The sequence below is a fragment of the Hyperolius riggenbachi genome, chromosome 11, assembly GCF_040937935.1.
Source record: "Hyperolius riggenbachi isolate aHypRig1 chromosome 11, aHypRig1.pri, whole genome shotgun sequence".
In the NCBI taxonomy this organism is placed as follows: domain Eukaryota; kingdom Metazoa; phylum Chordata; class Amphibia; order Anura; family Hyperoliidae; genus Hyperolius; species Hyperolius riggenbachi.
Genome location: NC_090656.1, coordinates 167,979,700 through 168,003,997, shown reverse-complemented (window position 1 = coordinate 168,003,997; position 24,298 = coordinate 167,979,700). Strand labels below are relative to the sequence as shown.

Sequence of the window (24,298 nt, the reverse complement as noted above, 5' to 3'; positions counted from 1 at the left end):
ACTAATTGACTCAATCTCTGAAATGCCGTGAGTCAGCCAGGAGAAAAGCGCAATATAAATTATATAGTATATAGCTTATAATTTATACCTAGTCAGGGCACCACAGTGCCCTTCAGCAAGTTTCCTCCTCTATTTTCTTAGGCTGTTAGCTCATTTGGACAGGGTCAGCCATCTGAATGTGCCTTGCCATTTCTGCAATGTACCTCCTACCATGTACACTTTATTACTGGGCACTATCTGTATTATATAGTTTGCCTGTTACTGCAGTTGAAAAATGTCACAGAATATGATGGCACTATGTATATCTTCAATAATAATAATAATTATTATTATTTAATATGGGTTCAGTTACAGTAACAGGTTATATATTTTCAATGGATTATATTCTGTGGCTTAAAATTAATAGAAATCCCTTTCATGAAACTTCACTGGTTTGCTTACATTGTGATCGGGTTTTCAGGTTATATGCTTATCTAGGTTTCTATAGTGATGAGGCGCTGAAGTTCTGTATGTTCCATCTCTTATATCCCCCTCTGGGAGGATTAATGATCGGTGTTCTAATAGAATTTAATTGCAGCCAATCACAGCATCTGAATGAAGAGAATGGGCATTACTATTTATTAATGACCTTAGTAGGCATAATTCTGCTGAAGGTGTACAGTGTACTTAGGTGTCATAAGATTTGTCCTTCAAAAGATACCATTCCATGTTACTGAGCCATTTGGGCTGTTCACCTATGTAAATTGGTCCTGATATAACAAGAGAACTAGATTATTTAGTATAATCACTACTTAGACAAAAAGGGTTATGTTTAACCACAAAATGATACCTGAGAGAAACAGCGAAGCAGTGTTGACACAAACAGAAGATGTAGGAATGCCCATTTAGATCACTCCAGGATTGCAGTGTCTTCAATAGCAGACATTGGTCCATATGCAATTCACTTTTTCACCTGAGTTTTCTCCTAGGTGATATATTCACAATTTAAAAAAAATGCATTTCAAACCACCAGTAAGCAGGGCCGGGCCAAGGCGAGAGAGGCTCCAGCCAGTGTAGGAGGAGGCGCATAACTCACTCAGCTATCATTCCCCTGTTGTGTTTGAAGCAAAGAGAAATACGAAAAGGGGATACATAGCAGTTACTTCAAGCCAGATAACTAGAGATTAAGGTGTTTGGATGGGGGGGGGGGCACCTCTTTTAAGGCTCATACACACGGGGTACGGCCGTCGCCGCAACCACGTGGCACGCGCGTGTTGCGGCGACGGTTCGCCCGTGTGTATGATGCGCGCGCCCCGAACCGTCGCCTGTCGGAGCTGTCGCCAGGCGATTGACATGTTCAATCGCCGGCTACAGCCGTCGCCGCAACCTCGCCGGAACTGTCGCTAGTCCCGCATGTGTATGCAGGCTAGCGACAGCTACCCACACACGGCACACGGAGCTTCCGGCGGGGGGGAGGAACCTCGGCGACAGCTTCCGCCGCATCGCTAATCCCTCTGCTGCAGTGTGGATGCAGAGGGACTTGGCGACGAGCTGTCGACGAACTGTCGCGCACACGCTCCCGTGTGCTAGCGACAGCTACAATTGTCCCCCCGTGAGTACTTAGCTTAGTCTAAAAGCAATCAGTGTATGATGGCTGGGGTGGGAGGGATGGAGGGGCGCATTTGGTGTCTCAGCCTTGGGTGTTGGAAGATCTTGTCCCGGCTCTGCCGGTAAGCAAACAAATGCTCAAAATAATTTTGACAGTACTTTTTCACCTGCTTTTTGAAACTTTTTCCATTGCAAATTGCTAAAAAGTTATTTTATATTGATGAAAAAACTCAGGGGAAAAAGTAAATTGCATATGGACCATTGTATTTTCAGCAGAGCACATAGGAATCTTTCAAGATCACTTGAAATAACTGACATGATGTACACCTAACACATCCTGAAGTTGTCCTACATGTCCCTCCATAACAGCTTACAGCAGTTGTGCTATACACAAATGCAGCCTTTTCAATCTCTCATGGGAGAATATGATCACTTCAGGACTGTCACTGCTTTTGCCTTTTTAATGCCTAGTACACACCATGCAATTACCTGTCAGGCGGCCAGGTCAAATCGATTTTTTTCGACAGCTCCAATCTGATCTCCTAAAGTTTTTCTGATCGATTTACCAATCCCTTCTATACAAAATCGATCAGAGAAACGATCAGAAATCAGATTGGACCTGACAGAAATAATCGATTTGACCTGTCTCTCTGATGTGAAATTGCATGGTGTGTACAAGGCATTAGTGTATGTGACAAAGTCTGTTAGTTGCCCTTGAAATATTTGACCTGGTTTCAATTGTCATTAATACAGTGCTGATTGGCGAATGAAAAATGAAATCAGGGTGGTTGCTATGGACAACAACCATGAATACTTCACACACAATAGCTTGGACAGCCCTTTTTAGAACTATTCTCACAGGAAAATATGTTTTAGGTTAATTGCAGGTACAGTCGGACCAGTTTAGTGAGTTAGGATTGAACAATTTATGATGGGTCTGACTCTCACTCCTTACACATAAAAGGGTGGTTTCTGAAAAACTAAAAATTACACTGAAGCCAGACATGGAGCAATCCTACAATAGCGACCCATATAGTTATTCCACGGATTTACATTACGTCACAGGATCTGGACACAGGTTCTCTTTAAGACTTTCATATCCAATTCAGGCATAATATGGGAGCAGAAATCCATTTAAATACTGCTAGGTTAAAGTGGAAAATCCCTCCAAGGTCTTGTCTCTTTGAAAATAGGTGTTTATTATTGTTTGGATTGGATGCAGAGCCTGCATTAGTGTGAAAATTAAGTTGAACAGCAAGACATATTTAATTTCCTTCACAATAAGTGTCCTTGTGCTGTGTAACTTTTCTTTTTCCCAGAAATGGTCTGCAAGGTTGTATCAGTTATTTTTTTTTAAGATGCTTTGGTGTTGTTAAATCTGTTTTTTTGACTATGGGACATCTGGAATAAGCTTGTCCTACTTTGATGAACTGTGTCAGCAGTGATCAACAATTATTTATGGAGTACAGTATGGATAAATCATCAGCATTTATCAATTTAAGTATGGCTTGATCATATCAAACCAACATATGTTTATTCAGGTAATGCTTTTAATGGCTTTCTATCGTGCCTGAAGAACAAACTTACAGGTTCAAAAGCCTGCAAGAAAACGACTTATTTGTTGGCTTAATGTCAGCATATCTTCTTCTCCATGACTAACACCAGACCATACCTCGCATGCACTGTTTTAAGAATGATAATAATTATCATTAGTCATAGACATTTGTTCTATTGTCTCTAGAGCAGCCAATTTAGAGCTGTCAATCAAACGTTTAAATCAATCAGTAAAAAATGATTTCAGTTTGTCATGGTCATAAAGGTGACAAGCCAGACAGCATAAAAAAGTTAATCTAACAGAAAGCCATGAAATTCTCCTAGAATTACATATACTGTTAGATTAACTTATACAGATTACATATACTGATTAAATTCATATGTTATATACAATACTAAATATCATATCACGTGTGTGGTTGAGCTTTCTACTTAGTCTGAAGACCAGAATGCAATTTCTAATCAAAGCAATTTCCGTTTGTAATAGATGAATCTGACAACCACAGGCTTCCATAGTAGCCTAAAGAATTGCTGGAAGCTATGTGCTGCCTCCAGAAAGGTTTTGGCGGGAACCGTGCATTGAAAGGAAGTGTTTCTGTAAAGCTTTGAAATGGCCATACAGACTGTCTTTTTTAAGTCTGTCACATGCAGCAAGTTGTAGAAACACAAGTCTCAGCTCACCAAGTAAACTAATTTTCCATGTGTCTTGGGAATCTCACCAAGAGCATTCATTATACTGCTAGAGCGCCTCCCCAGAAGTTTAATGGAGACTCCCACATCAAGAAAACCCAATTTGCGTAGTGCCTGTGTTCCAGGAGAAAGTGGGGTGGACTGGAAGCAGGCAGTTTATTTGCTGGACCATGGGTATTTTAAAGTATAGGTTCTCAGCATGTGGAGCACTTCTGATTGGCACAGAGAGAACTTCAGCATGTCACAGTCAATCCATTATAATAAGTCTGAGGTTAAAAAAAAAAATCATTGAGATCATGTTGATCATAATGGGAGTTATTTGGCATTAACTTTCTTATGGGCGTACATGCTATAATACATTTGAGAGACTCTTTCTTAATGGGATCAAAAACTAAAACTGATGTGGGGCCAGAGGAACACTGAGAGAAGAACAGCATCCACCCCTTATTAATGGTCCATTCCCTTTGAAACTGCTTACATTCAACTGTTTTTTAACCTGGCATTATTATTATATTGTTAGTGGTTATAATTTATGCTACTACTTCTTTACCCCTTTCGGATCTTCCAGCTCTGGCCCCTAAAGGTCCAGAGAGGGTTTTTTCTCCTATGTTAAAGCTCTGATCACCATGATTGGGCCACGGTGATCATAGGATCAGGAACCAATCAAATTTGCTATTGACCGACTTGCAGAGCTTACTGTCGTTGGGCAGCGGAATGTAGCAGTGGCTGAAGCGGGATCCCAGTGAGGGCGCAGGGAGCCAGGATATTGAAATGTATGCCCTGGCAGAGTTAAAAGACTCTGAAGCGTAGATGTCAACGGCCTACACCAGGAACTGTTTACACATTTTGTGCAGTTCCAGTAAAGCACTTCTGCAATGTTTTTCATTGAGTAGCACATTAGAAGTTTACCATTAGTTAAAATAGTTTTGCCACATTTAGTACCGATTACACAGGTATTCAAAGTTTATTGAATTGTAGGCCTGTAATTGCTGATGTAATTTATTTTTTTATGTTCAGACTTTGAAGGGATTTAAAAACACAAGCTCTTCTGGTGTGATCTGCATACTATGTTGCAGCAGACACCATGCAGCAGACAGTAGCTGTGATAAGTAGGACGCTTGGCATCAAATTGTTTACATTAAATGAAAACTTCCGGCAGAACTTCTTCCACTAGTTCTGGTATGAACCTTCATTAGGTTTAATTGTCTCAAGCGTGTAATCTGCACCCCTTATTTAATGTACAGCACTGCATAATATGGTAGCAATTAAATAGCTGATAATGATAAAAGTTTAGCAAAAATATGATTTAGTGTATGTATTTGTGAATGTGTAACCTATATCTTTTCTTTATACCCAGCTTTACAACCAGATGCTACACTGCAACTGAGTAAGCGAATGACCACAGCTCTGAAATATTTATGGGAGAAAGTGTTGTATGTGTGTTATATGGATAGGAAAAGAATAATAGGAATTATGAACAACATTCACAGAAAGTTGTTTAAGAGGCCTATTTATATTAGTGTGGAGAGCAAAAAGAGATCTTGACTTTTTTGTTCTTTGCTTTTGACAACCTAATGTTCATTCTTAAAGTGGCCACTCACCATGCAATTTTTTTTTACATTTATTTTCAATTTGAGAAGTACATTTGAAAACTCCGACTTATGCATTACACACGTATTATATTTTTCCCCAATTATGTAAAAAAATGGTTGAAAACGCAGAAAAATTGTCTTGGGTCTATAAAGCAAGAAATTGAAAAATTGTGCCGAAATTTACGCTATTCCTGATTAAGTTTTATCTAACAAAATGGGAAATTCGTTCAGGTTTCTCACTTACATAATAAAAAAACCTTTCGATTTTTCTGTGCAAGCGATTATTTTTTATCTAATTGCTCTAAATTCTGATTATTTTTTTTTTTTTGCTGTATTATGTGTGGCCACCTTAAGAATGACATATTTATAAAAAAATATCACTTTAATTACTATACACTGGCGAATAGGATCTTCATTGACTTGAATGGGATAGCTGATTGCCTCTTGAAGTTATTAGCTCTCAGCAGAAATGGTAGTAATTCACTCCCCATTGATTTTCCTTGCAACCTAAACACCTTTTGTTGTTATGTTTTTGGAATATCTTCCTAACATTAACTATTTACTTGTCCGACCACCTTGCACCATTAAATGGTAGATAAGGTGAATAATATAGTAATTATATTATAGAGTAATATAAGTAAATCTTGTCTGAAACTGATTGTACCAGTGGCACCCTTCCGCTGCACAATGCAATACAAAACAATGTAAAAATATGCACCCAGTTGTAGATGTTCTAGTGATGTAAATGAGGATTTTCATATTAACAATGAAACTGACTTAGACTTCCTTTTAGCTTTCCTGTAGCATGGAGGGTTCAGAGTTGTTCCTCATTGTCTTGTACATTTTATTTGCCCTGCAACCACAGTTTACATAAATCCTTTTCTGAGTCGTATTCATTCATCATTCAGGGGAGAGATGCTGTGCTTAGAGGTCAAGTGCTCAGAGCAAGGATCTAGACTATTCCTCAGTAGATTGTTGCATGTTGTATTGTTGAGGGGGGAGGGGACTTAAGGCATTTTTATGATTTGTGTCTTGTTTATTGCTGTTAGAAGGCTTCCAAAGGCATCATTCCAATTATAAACCTTTAAAAGTAGCTAGTACTATTGAAATCGTGGCTCTCTGGGAAAAACTTGTGCACAAAATCATGTGCTTGTTCAGGACAATATATAGGCTAATCTATATGAAGAGCCATTTCAACCCCTTCCCACTAATCATTTTGCTGTATTTTGTGAATTTATTTTTTGTGTTTATATGTTCAATTCTAGAAGATCTCTGCTCTATAATAGTATTCATGCACATTGAAGTGCTTTGTAGAGATGGTCCCCACTGCTGTGGTTTTAAAGTGTGGGTGAAAAAAAATTTTCTTCCACACTATATAAATGAGTGAAGACTACAAGGTTTAGACCAAATTTGAATTCATTTGAACATCAGTATGAAGACAGGCAGTGGCGTAGCTATGGAGCTCGGGGCCCCGGTGCGAGTTTTACATTGGGCCCCCCAAGGCACTCTATACAAAACACTTGATACGGCGTAACAAAAATTTACAGTATTAGAGGTGCAAGAAGGGGATGGGGAACAGTGTGTTAATGATTACTACCATTCAAAGCTTCTATAGAAGTGATTATTACCACCACAGGACCAATAAACAGCTTATCCTTTGGTTTAGAAAGGGCCTCATGGGGCCCCTCTGACCCAAGGGCCCCGATGCGGTCGCTACCTCTGCAACCCCTATTGCTACGCCCCTGAAGACAGGATTTTGGTTTTGGAGCCATTCAGCTATAAATATCTCTTACATACAAAGAGTCAGGAACTTCAGCCTAAACAAACATACTGTTATTAAGTTACATTAGTTATGCTAATTAAAATAGATAGGTAAAACCATCTCTTACCCACCCTATTTTAAAAGAACAGGCAAATGTTTGTGATTTCATGAGGGCAGTCATCTTTTTGGTTGAAAGGAGGTGACAGGGAGCATGACACAGTTCGGGCTCTTTCACATTAGGGCAGACTTTGTGCGTTAACGCAAACGGCAGCCATTTGTGTTAACCAAGGTAAGATGAAAGTCCATAGACTTTCATTTTACCTTTCACACTCGACGCTGTGTTTTGATGCGTTGCGGTTCCGACGCACCCGGGCGCAGTTTTTCCTCCAACGCACCCGCGAGCCGGCGTTTTCCGTCGGGTTTAATTACCAGCTACCGCCGCTGATTGCGTCGCACCGCAGATACCCGACGACACGCCGCAGGCAGACAACGCGTGCAGGAGAACAGCTCCTGTTCGCGTTGTCTGATGTGAAAGAACCCTTCCAACTGTCTTGTGTCCTGATTACCCCTCCCAGTTGCTAGGCAACGAACAACGACATCAGAAATCCCATCATACTTTGCACAGTATCAGGGGAAAAATGCCCGGGCAGTTTGCTTTGATGAGGCGGAGCTTAGCTTCTGTGCAGCCAAAAACGAGGCTTGGATAAGAAAAATAAAGTTCAGATGCTGTGAAACTGTTAAAGAAACACCAAGCCTTTTCAAAGCTGATGAGTAGATTTTTAGTCCGGCAGTTCACTTTAAGAATGCACACTCCATGCCCCTTTTTAAAGTATTTGTACACAGGTGCTAAAATTGTGAAATCTGCATCAGTTAAAGTATACCTAAAGGCAAAAGTAGAAGACTATTAGTATTAGTACTTTGCCACATTTCTAGATAAGCTCAAATATTGAAAAACCTTTTTCCCAGTCTAGTATGTTAATCCATCTTCAGACATCATCCATTCATGTTCCCTGTCGCACTCAGTTTCATTAGTAAGTTAGCAGTAATGAGTTTAACTGTAGCAAGAGGGCTATGGAGGCTGTCATGTGTATTTCCTTTTGAGCAATATGTGTTGCCTGGGAGCCCTGCTGATCCTCTGTCTTCCAGCCCTAGACCCTGAACAAGCATATGCAGATCAGGTATTTCTGACATTGTCAGATCTGACAGGATTAGCTGCATGCTAGTTTTTGGTATGTGATTCAAACACTACTGCAGCCAAGTAAATCAGCCGGATAGCCAAGCAACTGGTATTGTTGAAAAGGAAATAAATGTTGCGGCCTTCATTGCCCACTTGCTACATTTTTCCTTTAAAGCGGATCCGAGATGAAGAACTAACTATAACCAGTAACTTCTCTATATATCTTATCTAAAGTTTGGATAGTTTACACAGCAAATCTAGCTGCAAACAGCTTTAATAGAAAATGATTATTTCTTCCTGTGATACAATGACAGCAGCCATGTTGTTTGTAAACATTACACAGAGGCAGGCTTATCTGTATCTTGAGCAATCAGCCTGTGAAAAAAATCTAATCCCCCTCCTCCCTTCTCCCCTCTTCCTCTGAAATCAATGGCTAGTAACACCTCCTCCTCCTGTCCAGACTGAGCTCCCATGAGCCCTTGCTACTGCCAAAGCTCTCTGAAAACCTGTAGGCGTGGTTTATTTAGTTAATAGGGAATTCGAGTATTAAAACAAAAACAAAAAGTATTTGGCTTGAGGAATGCCCTATAAACAATAGGAAAGGAACACAATTATGCAATGAGTAAAAGTTCACCGTGGATCCACTTAAGTATTTTTCCCTTTTACAGTACTTCTGTTTTTTTTTGTTCTTTTCCCCGACTTATTAAATTTAAAGGTGGCATAATTAGTTTAATAAGGAGCTATGTCATCGCTTTGTCTTTTGTCTGCTGATCTAGTGTTACTCAAAAGTCGCACTCAAAATGTAAGTGGAAAAAAACACTACAGGCTGATCCAACTTTGATGTTCTGTCTTAAAACAAGTTAGAATGAGGCTCAGGAGTGTCTGTGGCCTCTACATGCCTGTAAGATCTCCTTACAATGCCTGGACATGCTCCTGATGAGATGTTGGTTGGTCTCTTGAGGGATCTTGAGGGATGCAACGTGGCGTCCCAGATGGGCTCAATTTGATTCAGGCCTGGGCAGGGGGCAGGCCAGTTAATAGTATCAATGCCTTTGTCTTGCAGGAACAGTTGACACACTTCAGCCACATGAGGTCTAGCATTGTCATGCATTAGGAGAAATCCAGGTCCAACTGCACCAGCATATGGTCTCACAAGGGATCTGAGGATCTCACCTCGGTACCTAATGGTAGCACATGGAGGGCTGTGAGGCCCCCAAAGAAATGCCACCCCACACCATTATCCACTGCCAAACCAGTCATGCTAGAGGATGTTGCAGGCAGCAGAATGTTCTCCATGACGTCTCCAGACTCTGTCATGTGTGCTCAGTGTGAACTTGCTTTCATTCGTGAAGAGGGTGTTCTATGGCAAATGCCAAACATCCTGCATGGTGTTGGGCTGTAAGCACAACCCCCACATCTGGACACCAGACCCTCATATCACCCTCATGGAGTCTGTTTCTGCCTGTGCAGATGCATGCACATTTGTGGCCAGCTGGAGGTCATTTTGCAGTACTCTGCCAGTGTTCTTCCAGTTCCTCCTTGCGCAAAGGTGGAGGTAACGGTCCTGCTGCTGAGTTGTTGCCCTCCTATGGCCTCCTCCACGTCTCCATGCACTAGGCTCTACGCTGACAGACATAGCAAGCCTTCTTGCCACAGGTCGCATTGATCTGCCATCCTGGATGAGCTGCACTACCCGAGTCACTTTTGAGGGTTGTAGACACCATCTCATGCTACCACCAGAATGAAAGCACTGCTAGCATTCAAAAGTGACCAAAACACCAGCCAGAACCACTCCTTTATTAGGGATGTCTGGCTAATTGCCTATAACTTCCACCTCTAGTCTATTCCATTTGCACAACAGCATGTGAAAGTGATTGTCAATCAGTGTTGCTACCTAAGTGGACAGTTTGATTTCACAAAAGTGTTATGGACTTGGAGTTACATTGTGTTGCTTAGGTAGTGTTTCCTGTAAATTATATATATATATATATATATATATATATATATATATATATATATATATATATATATATATATATATATATATATTCACAGGAATCTGTTAATTTATTGATGTCCATCTTCCTACACCTGTATTTGGATCAGATGAAATGATTTATACTCAATGGAGCATTGAGCACTGATAATATTCAGGATGTCCTGATTCCAGTTATTATTTTCTATAACTTAAGCTTTGTTTCTTTTCTTGCTTTATACCCCTTTGGAATTCTGTGATATATTTTAATATTAAATGTGTTGTATGCGTGTTTTTTTTTTTTTTTTTTACAATGGAATTAAAGTAATATTTAAAGTTGGATTAGGATGACATGTTAAAAGAATTCGACTTACTAGCAGACACAAGTTTTTTTCTATCATAAGAAATGTATTACATAGTGGCCCTGCTTCAGTAAACTTTTCTCCTGAGTTTTCTCTCAGGAGGTATATTCTGATCTTATCAACAAACTACATTTTCAGTTCCTAGCAAGTGAAAAAGTAGTAAAAAGTAGGAAGAAAAGAAATATGAAACTTAAATGAATTTGAGGCAACTTATTTTGAGTACTTTTTTGCTCGCTGGTGGCTAAAACAGTAGATTATTGATAAGGTAGAGAAACCTCTTCTATGAGAGGACTTGTAGGAGGAGAAAAGTTTGTTAAATGATTACCACTATGCCAATGCATACTCCTATTTTATCAAAACTACCAATTTTTCATAACATCATAGCTGAAGAAAATGGAAATTTTATGGGCTTCATAAAACATAGAAATGGTGGTAGGACAGGATGCATAATTCTACGTAACATTGGCTAAGGCTAAGTTCACACACACCAGACATGGACAGTCGCAGTGGATCTAATGTATGATCCACTGTGTCCATCCACATACATCGATGTCCTTTGTAACGGACATGCCAATGTTTCTGGCAGTTTCCAGAAACTTTGTGCAGTTCAAACCGTTCCACTAAAGCAATGGACACAACTTGCATGTGAACGGATCCTGTAGTTAAAATATGGCCCTTTGACATGTCCGTTGGTGAGTGTTGTAGAAAATAGTCCAATTCCAGTGCGTACTGTTAATCCAAATGAACAGTTTATCTATTTAAGAACATTTTCAGCTGCTCAGTGAATTATATGAAATTTGGTATGGCTCTCTCCATGATCACATGGAAGAAAATAAAGATGTAAGAAAGAGATGTCTTTTGGCCACCGAAAAAGAAAGGGCCAAATTATGCAACTGCAGGCCTGATCATACTGGAAAGTTGTACAGATGTTGTCCACATTAATAAATAGCCTATATCTATGTCCAGATTAAAAATGTCTTAATGATTGAATTCCCTGAGTTTGCGAGGACTGTTAGAACACCATGTGGTGATAAAAACATCCTTGCAGTGAACAGGTCACATATGTGGGCTGCACAGTAATAATGGTGCGAGCTGTGAAGTCTTCATGGCTACATAAGTTGTTTATGGTTTAGTCAAATACAGTATACCATATTAGAATAACTGGTGCATGTGTGTTTCTTTCTTTTCACCAGAAATTTGGTGATTTTTATGTTTTTGATTATGTAATAATGAGATGTCTTGTTTGTTATAACCCCAATATTTTCACATTGCAGTTATGTGAAGACTGACTTTAATTAACTTTTCAAATGAATAGTTAAAATAAATATCATACAGTTGGGGAAGTCAGACTGTGAGAAGGACTTGGCAATACTGGTTGCTAAGTTAAGCAACCATACTCAAGCACCAGCAGCTAAAGCAAATAACAATTCAGGATGCATTAAAAAGGTCACAGTAAAGTCACAAGGTGCTAGTACATTTCTCCTTTTGTATAGATCACTTGTGAGGCCACATGTTGTATCTGGGGTAGAGTTTTGGGCACCACACTCTAGGAATGACATTGACGATGTAGAACCGAAATAAAGACGGGCAACTAAATCAATCAGGGATGGAAGCTCTCGCTTACCAAGAAAAGATGGACAAACTATTTAGCTTGATAAAAATACTGAGAAGGTGTAACAAACGTTGGAGAGGCAGCTGCGGTGAACAGCGCTACCACCGCAACTGCCTCCAGCTCTGTGCCTAGCAATCTGTCCGTGCCTCGGGCGTCTAGCACGCCGAGGATGGGTCTGTCAGCTGCATATAGGGTCGCATTTTCGCATGCGCGCGCGCACAGACAGGACCTTTATGCGGGGAGGAGGCACGTCAGCTGACAGGCCGGTCGGCTGACGTCAGAGGAGCCGCTCGCCGCTCATCATTGGCTGACTGGAGGGGGCGTGCTGGAGGGGTCTCCTCTGCTTTATAAGCCTAGTTGAATCACTCGCAACTTGTCTGCTGTTGCGAATACTTCGTGTTAGCGCTCAAACCTTAGCTAGTTCCTGTGTGCTTTGATCCGGGAGGAAACCGGGGATTTCACACAAGATAGGAATTGTTTGATAGCCTTAAAGATAACTTCATTACTGTGTTATCTGTGTATGACTCTGGCTCGTTCTGACTACTCTTCCGCTCAGTGATTCTGTACCTCTGCCCATCTGATCTTGCTGCCAACTCTGCCTGTTTAAACCTTCCTGTCTTTGCCTTCCGATTTTGTACTGCATCTGTCTGTCTGTTGCCAACTCGATTAGTCTGACCACTCTACTCTCACCTGAGGGCCCTTGACTCTGGTGAGGGGCTCTGTACTGTTAGTACCCACCAGCTCCTCTGGTGAGGTATACATAAAACCAGTACTACTGTTGCACCAATCACTATACTTGCTATTAGCAATCACATCAGCTGTCTTGTATACTTGTATTATTGGTGATTCTGCAGATCACCATATGATCAGGTATATATCTGCATTATAGGTGATACTGCAGATCACCTAATAATCAGAACTCTGTTCTTGCTGACACAAATCGTTACAGAAGGGATCTGATTAATATGTATACATTCATCCAAGGGCAGTAGAAAAGCTTGGCACATTAGCCTTTTATCCCTAGACCTTTACGAAGGATGAGGATATGATGTATGCATGGAAGGCAGGAGATTTTACTACATATGTAAAAAAGAAAGGGGTTCTTCACAGTGGGAATAAATAAAATGTGGAATAATTTGGCAAATTGTATACATGCATTTAAAAAGATTTTGGATGCTTTCTTAACTTTGAAGGGAATCCACCAGAGCGAAGACTTCTAGATGTTGGAAGATGACGCAGTCAGGGTCATAACTTGTGAGGTTGTACTTAATGGACACATCTTTTTTCCAACCTAGACAACTATGTAACTATCAGTTGTCCACATGATCATTTTACCTGTTTTAAGAGGAGTCTCTGTGAAAAAGAAAGATAATGTTCATGATTGCGTTGTTCCAGCAGCTTATTAAAGAAGAGAAAGATGTGTTAAAAGCAAGTGAAACCCCTTGTGGTCTTAAATCAATTGCCTGGCTATAGTTAGCACTCTCCTCCCTGAGAGTCCTGACTGGGTACATACAAATTATTTTTCTTTCCTAATAGTAATAAGCAGGAGTGATACTTTTTATGATTTCCTGGCCTCCAGCCTCCTTCTCACTTTAAAGTCCGGTGCGTGGGAACGGAGACCACCTCTACATTCACATATATAATAGGGCTCCTCGGCAGCTGAAAGCCCAAGAGCGGTAATTTAGGTGGGAGGAACATCTTCATCAGCATACTGCATGCATTAGGGCAGCTTAATCACGTAAATGTATCCTATTAGTTTAGCGGAGAAAAGAACATGAAAGGTGTTAAAGAATTCTTTAGTATGTTACAAAGAGAGCCAGGTTATGAGTCTATTAAAATGTTATTTTGATAATTAAGACTGCAGCTGTTCTGAGGGCATTAGAAGGCTCAGCAGCCAGTGAAGCAACACAGCATACAGTGAATAGACTGAAAAAGAGGGGAAACAAAGGAACAATAAGGCAATGAGCATTTACTGCGCTTTGCTAGCTTTGGTACAGGATCACCAATCAGTGAGTAAGCTGATGTTAGTATATCCCTTTTCATTGTGGTAGTAAAAGTGGGACAGACTGTATCGGCAGGGGATGGCTGAGGTTGGGATAGAGGGCTTTTCAGTCAGTCAGTCAGTGTAAACAGCTGCTGCTTATTTCAATCTATACATAGACAGTCAGTGATGTGGAGGAGGAGCCAATGTTTAAACATTAAGTAAGTATAGCTCAGTGAACTTTTTTTGTTGTTGCAGAATCCATCTTATTTTAATTTATATTGCTTATAATTGTGGAAATTGTAGCTGTTATTTAGTCATGACAGTTCACCAGTGTCACTCTATACATGCAGTTTTGTATACTGTCCTGTATATAGATTAATTATTACTCGAAGCATGTGATAAATGTGTATGTACGGTCCCAAACAGTACACATAACTAGGCTGTTCTTTAACTTTATTTTTAATAAATAGAACTAAAGATACGATTGCTATATATTTCATGTCTGTCTCTTTTATGTGATCTTATTTTCTTAAAACACTACTTAACTACTTTGCCATTGTTAGTAAAACTGAATAGAGGGACTATGCTATATATGCTGTTTTCATATTTGATGCAGCAATTCCCTTTGAAAAAGTAATGAGACTTGGAGATTGCGCTTCTAAGCATGCTGTCAGCAGCAGAGTGGGTGTTCCTAGCTCGAGAGCAGCTTTCTCTGGCCAACTCTCTAGACTAATGAAAATAAACTGTAGCTGTAGACCTGCCACAAAGGCTGAACCAGGGATTAAAAGCTCCCTGAACTGCCTCCTCCCTCTAAAGAGATTCATAAACTTAAAAACACACATCCGAACTCCACCCCTGCAGGCTAGTAACACGTTCTCTTGCTATGTGGGGTGAGTTTGGACCAATGACACAAAGGGGGGGGGGAGAAGAAGATCAATGCTCTAGGGCTGTGCTCGGCTGATACAATCCACCACTCCAGATTTATTGGTAAAGGATCATGGTTGCCATACACAAGCTAGATTCTTGACAGAGGCACCCCCACCAGCCTCCTGGACTGAGAATCATGTAGGTATGTGCACACCTTTAATAAGTGTTGAGCATCATGATGAAGCTCAGTCCTATGAGCGACCCCATGAGGAATGAGTTCCTCTATGGAGCTTGGAGGAGGAATGAAAAACGGTGCATGATGAAGTGGTTTTCAGAGGATGGTTTAAGAAGGGAATGCACTTGTCTGAGATCATTCAGAACTCTGCATCTTTTCATGACATATGGGGGACGGGGGGTTGTACACATGCTAGATTCTTGCCTAAGAGTTCCATCTACCATGTGTATGAGGCTGAACTGTTTAGAGAAACAAAAAGAGCATACGATACAGGTAATATCAATTTTAGAATGTGTAGAAAGTAAGACAGAAGCCCCATGTCTCCAAACATTTAGCAGTTCTGGCCAGCTAGGTGAGGTGACTTTGATTTCAAGTAAACCTGAAAAAAAACATTATTATAAAGGTTTTTTTTTTTTTTTTTATACATCCTGTGGCTTCCTCCAACACCCTCTACACAGATGGCTCCCTTGCCACCATCTTCCGCCTCCTGGATTCTCCGGTAAATGCCCCGTTATCTTCAGCCAGTCGGGGTGCACTGTGAATGCATGGTCTGGCCGCAAGCACATGCTTTGCCGCACTCCCGTCACCGGGACCATTCTGCACCTGTGCAGTACTAGTGCGCAGGGGCAGAATGCTCCATGCCGGGGGAACTCAACAGGAGAGAGCGCACGCAGGCGAACTGCACTGAATGGCAGAATATAAAGAGGCATTTATCGGACAATCCAGGAGGTGGAGGACGACATTGAGGGGAGATCTGTGTGGAGCGGGCTGGAGGAAGCCACGGGTATGTATAAAACTTTTACATCCCTTTGTCTCAGGTACACTTAAAGAATAGTTCAGTGTTGGGTAAGGCGCTGTTTTTTTTTGGGGGGGGGGGGAGGGGGGGTTGGACTATAAGAACAGTAGCAAGCTCTGTTGTGTGCTTGTGTTTCATCATCATTAGAATCATATGAATAATAATTTTATGTACAAAATGTAAAATAAGCATAAAGTATGTCGAATGCTATCCCGATTTCATGATTTATAAAGTGATTTTTTTTTCATGCATAATACAGGAAATTCTGACGCCTTTACAAATGAGGAAATAAAAGGCCTTTGAAAACTACAAAATTGAGCTTCGCTGAACTTGTGCTTTCTTTGTCATAGAATATCTGTATTTGCATAATCCTTTCAACTTTCCAGCCACTAAATCCCTAATCTCAAAAACACTTGAAAAAACATCTCTCCCTTAATCAATACACTCCCTGAAGATGCTTTAACTTGTAAAATATGACTTGTAACATCAAACAAGTATTTGATTTCAATTAAGTTATTTTGTAGCGACAGAAATTGAGCATACAGATTTCTATCAGAAATCGGCTGGTTTGATATAGTCACAAACGAAAGCTTAAAGCAGAACTCCAGGGAAATATTATTAAAACACCCTGTAGTTATACCATTAAAGTAGAAATCAAGACAACCCCTTTCTAGAGGCTTGGTTTGAATAGAAAGTGTAAGAACAGCTGTTTCTTATTGCTGTTTGTGCATGAACTGGGCACATTTCCTTTCACACTCTACTGTGCCTACAAAAGAGCCAATCTCTTTATGGACTGATGTACACTGGCTTTATACATTAGTCCAAACCCAGTTTGCCACTACTATTATTGCTGCAGAGTAAAATATCAGACTGAACATAAACTAATAATAATAATAATCCGAACATTTGTATAGCACTTTTCTCCTGTCGGACTCAAAGCGCTCAAGAGCTGCAGCCACTGGGACACACTCAAGAGGCCACCCTGCAGTGTTAGGGAGTCTTGCCTTGAACTCCTTACTGAATAGGTACTTTACCTAGCCAGGATTTGAACCCTGGTCTTCCATGTCAAAGGCAGAGCCCTTAACCAGTACACTATCCAGCCACCTCAGATGCGTGTGTGCGCTAATACTAATGAGAATAAAAAAGGCAAACAAATGGTTTAGGGCAGGGGTCAGGAACCTTTTTGGCTGAGAGAGCCATAAACGCCACATATTTTAAAATGTATCTCCATGAGAGCCATACAATATGCTTCAAACTGGCACAGTGCGCATGCGCAGCAGAGGGCTCATGTCCCTGCTGCCATGGTGATGTGTATACAGTTGATCTGCCGAGCAGCGGAAGTTTCAGACACGTCTTCAACTTCTCTTGGGTTTCAGCAACATCAGCAATTTCCCCGAGAGCCAGACAGGAGAAATACCAACTAACAGCTTGTACAATTAGCTATCTGACTTGGGGGCGGATTCACTTTGTAGGACAAAATCCCTGCACTTGTCAAGTGACAGACAGCCTATTGGGCCAATCAAAGTGCGGGGATCTTGTCCTACAAAGTCACTGGAACTGATAGGGTCCAGGATGGGACAATAGGAGCGACCATTACTTGGGGGGGGGGGGGGGGAGTGTGAGTAAGTCAGTAGTGCATGCTGTAGCATGCCTACTTTGAAAATGTTACTTGCGCTGACACACTGAGCTGCGCTGCTTAAGCAGTGTAGCTTAGTGAATCAACCCCTACTGATTTGTCTGAGCCAGATGCAGCCATCAAAAGAGCCACATCTGGCTCCCGAGCCATAAGTTCCCTACCCATGGCTTAGGGGGTGTTTCAAGCAGCTTTAGCAAAAAAGAGAAAAACACAGGAGGAAAGTAGGAGCCCAATATAGTATAGTAAGTCTGACTAAGGGAATTGGATAAAAAAGGAAGGGTACTCACAAACCAGACATTTCTGGCTTTGTATAGATTGTATTATAATATTTTATTTCATTACAGTGTGAGCTCTTAGTATCGTCCTTTATCATTTTAGGCATGTTATTGACCTGAAGAAGTGGGATTGTAGCCCACGAAATGTATTTTCTGTTTGTGCAATAGCCTTTCGCTGCTTATACAGGCCTAGACCTCCATTTGTGGGTAAGCCAACCTTGCCTCATATTTTATTGATTTTGATGATCTACACACATTGGGCGCCTCTCATCCCCTGTACCAAACAAATTACTTGTTTTGGTAGATTGGGAACAAGTTAAAACCTCTGTCAGCTTTCCCCTTAGGAGATTAAGAGCTGAAGGCTTTTTTACACTGTAAATCACAAAACGCAATGCGATTTCAATGCAGGTTCATTGCGTTTTTACAATGCTGCGATTTTCACTGGATGCAAGGAACACAAGGAGAAAATGCAGAAAAAAAAATCATGCCTGTAGGACTTTTTCTTCTGACCTCCCGGCGATCAAGCTGTATATTGCATCTGTGCGATCGACAAATTTGATAGATTTTGTCTGGAAATCGACCAGGCATCATTTAAGTCATCAATTTCTATCAGATTTGATCAGAGTGATCAAATCTGATATCAATGAGAAATATTGATTAGCATATGGCCTATTTTAGTCTGTTAGGCTTTTCAGGATCCTTGACTGTGAAATAGTAAAATCTACGGTCAAATAGATCATAGCAGGTTGTTATGCTGTAGTGTAAACATTTAAAATCCAATGATAACTTTAAAAAAAGGAGAAAAAAATCTAAAATTTCCTTGCATGCATTTTTTTTTAAATCCATGAATTATGACTTGCTTGGTTTAAAATGCAAGTTTGCATATTGCTGATTATGTTTATTTCTGATTTTATCCTTTGGGTCTTATTTGATCAAATATATACTGATTACATCCCCCATTACAGTTTGATGCTGTTATATTTGAAGTAATGAAGTAAAGTCTCTCCTGCTGCTCAGACTCTGACATACATTGATCACTTTAGTGGGTCTAGTCCAGCATTTTTTTTTTGTAACCTACTACCCAGTAGTATCCTTATCTCTGTTCATCCTAATGTCTTAATAACTGTGTGTTGTAATTGCAAGGGTGGAAATGAAGGATTCTCCAGTGATCCTTGACACGAGGCCACTGAGGAACATGACAGTATCCATTTTTAGGAAATGTGAAAATGATAGAAAAGGAGTGAAAGTCTATGATAAATGTGCTCTGGCCTACCCCAGTGACACAGCTGGAGAGAAACTGAGGTGGGAACACATTCAAACCAATTATTAGCGATGGTAAAGCTCTAGTCTTGATGTTCGTTAGTGAACCACAAAGGTCTGAGCATTGCATAGGCTCAGAAGTTCTGCGGAAGAGCCGAATACATTTGTAAGAGAATGCTACAAGTAGGCCCTCAGGAAATCTTGATTACTAAGACTATAGCTAGACTGGCCAATCTTTAATTAAATTGATGAATTTATTGTTTGTATAGTCAAAACTGGGTATGGCATCAAGAGACCGCTTAAGAAACCATTCTGTTTTTAATTGTAAAGATGCTTAATTAAACAAATTTAACTATTATTACTCGTAGAGGAAATTGAGTTTGCATGGTCAGTTGATCAGAATACAAACAGTGACTGTTAACTTCTAAAAGCTTGCATTAAGCCCTCCAACTTGTTCTATCAGTGTCATTTTGTATTGCTGTTTTTTAAATTACTATACAATGCAAATTTTAAAGTAGTTGTGTTACTGAAACCATATAGAATAACACTAGTCATTAGTTCCCTACCAAGACGATATGGATTTAACAGGCTAAAATACTTTTTCTGTGATGGTGGACTACAGAGAATCTTACCATTTGCTGCCTATAAGTTGGTTGATACAGAATGACTATTCTGTACTTTGGTTTGATTAAGTATCCTGGAAAAGTCTGATCACTCAGAAATGAACTATGATATTCAATTCTTAGTATAAGGCTTGATTTATATCAAAACTTAAAGGGTGCCTAAACTGTCACATAGCTTTTGTGAGCGATCGCAACAGTGGCTACAGTAACCAAATTGTGAGCGCAAGCACGTAGTACGTCTGCGTTTTAAGCAAATCAGTCCGAATAGGCCATAAAACTCTTGCATGGCAGAGAAACACTTTTGAGTGCAGGGAACAAGTAAAAAAGGTCAATAGTTCAAGATTGGTATTCCTTTGTTGGAGTAGGACTTAATGTATACTTTTTTTGTATCTCTTCAGTTTATTTTCAGATCAGTTTTACTTTAAAGGGAATGTGCAAGATACCGTATATACTGTATATTTAGATTTTTTTTTTACATTAAGAAACTGACATTCTTAATAAGCATTCTTATTGTTTAGTGCTTCATCTGTTGGTAGAAAGGGCAGATGCTAAAAGAAGTTCTTTTTAGTTTACTGTTATATTAAACACACTTTCTATCATCAGAGTAACCAGCTTTGGACAGAACTATTATCTGGCTGAAAGGGAGATTGATGGCTCAGTGATGTTATACACTATGATGCTTTCTGATCTTTGTTACATAAGGGTGGGCCGCGAGTTTGAGACCCCTGGGGTAAAGCAAGACATTTTTGCACACACATAATTACTAGTTTCACCAGTTGGTGGAGCTCTTACTAGAAATTATTAAGTAAATCTGAAACACTACTTTCCTTATATAAATTATGTATTGTATATGGCAGACCTAATAGCTGTTATTATTTAGAAGTGTTGATGGGCATTAGTGATACTACGATGTTATATTGATATATTAGTCGTTTTTATTGAAAGCAGCCATCATTTTAATACTGCTCTTGTTTCTTGTCTACATGACTGAAGGGAATACTACATTTATTTAAGATTTCAGAAGACCTAGATATAATTGTTTTTCTCACACAAGATCACAGTCCTCTTGACTGTGTCATTGGCATCCCCATTGCCAAGCATTGGCACCCAGACCAAGCACACTTGCTGATGAATCCCCTGGGTTTTGTCATCTGTTTGGTATAGGTGAGTGCTAGTGTTCAAACCAAGCAACGTCCACCAAAAATCTGTTGGACAATAGCATTAGCAATGATGTTGTTGTTAATGAGCCCTGGCATCCAAGCAACCCTTTCCCATGCCCCCAAGCAAGTTTGTCATGGCCCACCTCCTCCCACAGAGAAAAGTGGATACATTACAAACAGACTTTGAGAACTTGAAAGAAAGGGGGAGAACCGAGAGCCCAATATGGTGTAGTATGTTAATGAGGTGATGTCTGATGCAAACACACACAATGGTTATACTCACAAGGACGGGTCGCCTCCAAGGCAACCACTGGATAAGCAGGCGGGGAGAATTGTAACCTGACCCCGCTCAGGGTTAAGAAGTCGCTCTCTGTAGATAGAAAGAAATGGGGATACACCCCCTCCACCAAGGGTGGACTCAACAATTATGTGGTATAACAACAGATCGCGCCAAGTAGAGTAAAATTAGTTAAAATTGTTAAAAAAAGGGGGAAGTGGGTGGTCTCACCTCCCTTCTGAAAAAATGGCCAGACAACGAGCAGGTTACTTCAAGTTTAAAGTAACATTTATTCTGAGCTCCAAAAGTACAACGCGTTTCACGGGTAACAGTCCCGCTTCTTCAAGCAAACAATTTTTGGAGGGAGCAAAGTCGGGTCAAGAGCCAGATATAGCGCCTCTGTGCACAGAGGCACTATATCTGGCTCTTGACCCGACTTTGCTCCCTCCAAAAATTGTTTGCTTGAAGAAGCGGGACTGTTACCCGTGAAACGCGTTGTACTTTTGGAGCTCAGAATAAATGTTACTTTAAACTTGAAGTAACCTGCTCGTTGTCTGGCCATTTTTTCAGAAGGGAGGTGAGTCCACCCACTTCCCCCTTTTTTAACAATTTTAACTAATTTTACTCTACTTGGCGCCTCTGTTGTTATACCACATAAGACTTTGAGAACTGGCCCGTAGGAAAGCATATGTCCGTTCTACATATCTACTGGTCCACTGCCATTCGATCCAGAAAACAGTCCGAGAGGACCTTATTGTCACCTGCAGGAATTGGGACTTGATCCCTTAGGTGACAGTTCAGGCCAGAATTCTGTATTCTGAATTTGACTTGTCGCTAGCCTGTAGACTAGTGATGCATACTGTTGCTGCGGAGCTGGGGGGAGAGACAGAGCAGGAGGGGTAAGGTGGCAGAACAGTGGACTCGGCAGGCCCTCAGGCAAGATGAACTGGCAGTCCAGATCTTTCGCCAGCGCATTGACCCCCCCCCCCCCCCCCATCAGCACACACTATATTCTCAATAGAGGCGGCCCTGAATGGCCACCTCGGCTGAGAACCATTTTGCATGCGTACAAGACTTTAGCCTGGTTGTATTATTGTTTCATTATTTAGTGCTTATATGGTGCCAACATCTTCCGCAGCGCTGTAAAGGATATAATATTGTCACTCACTGTCCCTCAGAGAAGCTCACAATTTAATCCCTACCATAGTCATGTGTCAATCATAGTCTAGGTTCCCAATTTTAGGGGCAAGCCAATTAACTTATTTGTATGTTTTCGGGATGTGAGAGAAAACTGGAGGGCCCCGAGGAATTCCACAAAGACACTTGGAGAACATACAAACTCCATGCAGATAGTGCCCTGAGTGTACTCCTCACAAAGGTTTGTTAGCAATACTTATTTTAATAACAAAAAATTTTGAAATGCAAAAACCGCTTCCATCGCAAATATAACAAAATCTTGTGAGAAGCTGTTATCTGCGCATCCATGGCTGGAAATTTCTCTTTAGACCCTGTGCACACACAGTGATTGAAGTAGTCTGGCTCCATCTGGGGTAGGGTGAATTACGGATGTCACCCTAAACATCAATAAATATCGACGGGATCACATTGCCCTGCTTAGGGCCTACAGCGTGTGCATCGTGTTCTGGGAATGTAACACGTTCACACCAGATCTCAGTGGTATCTGCCTGTGACTCACAGAGCCAGCCTGCAATTGGGAAGCGGTAAACGCAGCAAAGGTAAACAAACTCGCTGCATTCATCAGCTTTCAAAACCTACAAAACCTGGCTGTCGGGTTTCCTTCTAAAATTGTATTTTTACTTGAGCCTCTCTGCTTCCGTTATACATGCTTACTCCCATGTTTAGCAATTAAACGGTAAATTAATGTTAGACCTTGCTATACGGCTTTGCAAAATGTAAGCTGCAAACAGCTACATAAGCATTAGCTTCACAGTTTTAGAGTAGCAGCAGAGTCATTATTTTCAGATTTACAAGCATTAAATATTTTAATTTAATGCCTTGGCTCTCTTGTAATTCATCCACTTAATTATATGATAATTAGTCAAATGAAAGACATACAGCTGCTGCTGCTGCTGTTATTTATTCTTCCAGGAAGCTTTTGTTTAAGAGCTTCTCCTTTGCTTAATTTTCAATGAAACTCAAAAACATCACCAAACAATAAGTATACAATATTATTTGCGTGGTACGTCAGATTGATTGCGTCGTAGCTAGGCAAAGCTGTTATTTAATCTACAGCTATTATTGGCCAATTCATAGGGCAGTACAAAGGCACCCTGCACTTTGTTACGCACTCTAAACTGTTAAACTGTAACTGTGTACAATATGGAGGCTTTATTTCACACTCTGCAGCCGTGTCATTTAGGGAAACGGTTTCCTCTAGGTCATCTATGTACCGTGCATAGGTTTTATTACATTTCTTGCAGATGTTTTGCAGTTTCAATTCTTTAGAAACTGAAGGACTGGTTTATGAGATGGCTTTAAAAATGTGAACTCTAATGCAGCTTTAACATTTATCCCCAAAAACTCTTTGGTAGCCATGAAAAAGCTCAGACAGTTAATGTATTGGTGACTCCAGCTTTACTCTTTTCTGTGCCCACATTGAGAAGCCTCGTCTCCTCAGGAAGCGACAGGAAACCTTCCTCGGAGGACCAGATAGCGGTAAAAACAAAGCCAGCGTTTGAACCCTTACTGTATCCAGACCGGCAAAAAAAAGGGGGGATTTGGTTGCAATTTAATTCTAAGGCAATACTATCCTCAATTTGTTTTTCTGTGAAATGTTGCTACTGATATTATTGTGCTGTACATCTATAATTTTCTATGATTTTTGTTTTACTTAATTTAGTAATGATGGTATCA

General features: G+C 40.4%; 1 protein-coding gene across 8 annotated transcripts in view; it reads left to right on the top strand.

Moving 5' to 3' along the window:
• The window catches only part of ZNF423 (zinc finger protein 423), a 464,204-nt gene that overhangs the window by 250,970 nt on the left and 188,936 nt on the right, over positions 1 to 24,298 (top strand). For 7 of the 8 annotated variants that reach the window (XM_068261031.1, XM_068261037.1, XM_068261036.1 and 4 more), the window contains one exon: positions 5,189 to 5,218. The exons of the other annotated variant lie outside the window; for it this stretch is intronic. In XM_068261031.1, the coding sequence (XP_068117132.1) occupies positions 5,189 to 5,218 (30 nt within the window). The remainder of the gene's footprint in view (positions 1 to 5,188; positions 5,219 to 24,298) is intronic. 8 annotated transcript variants of the gene reach the window in all.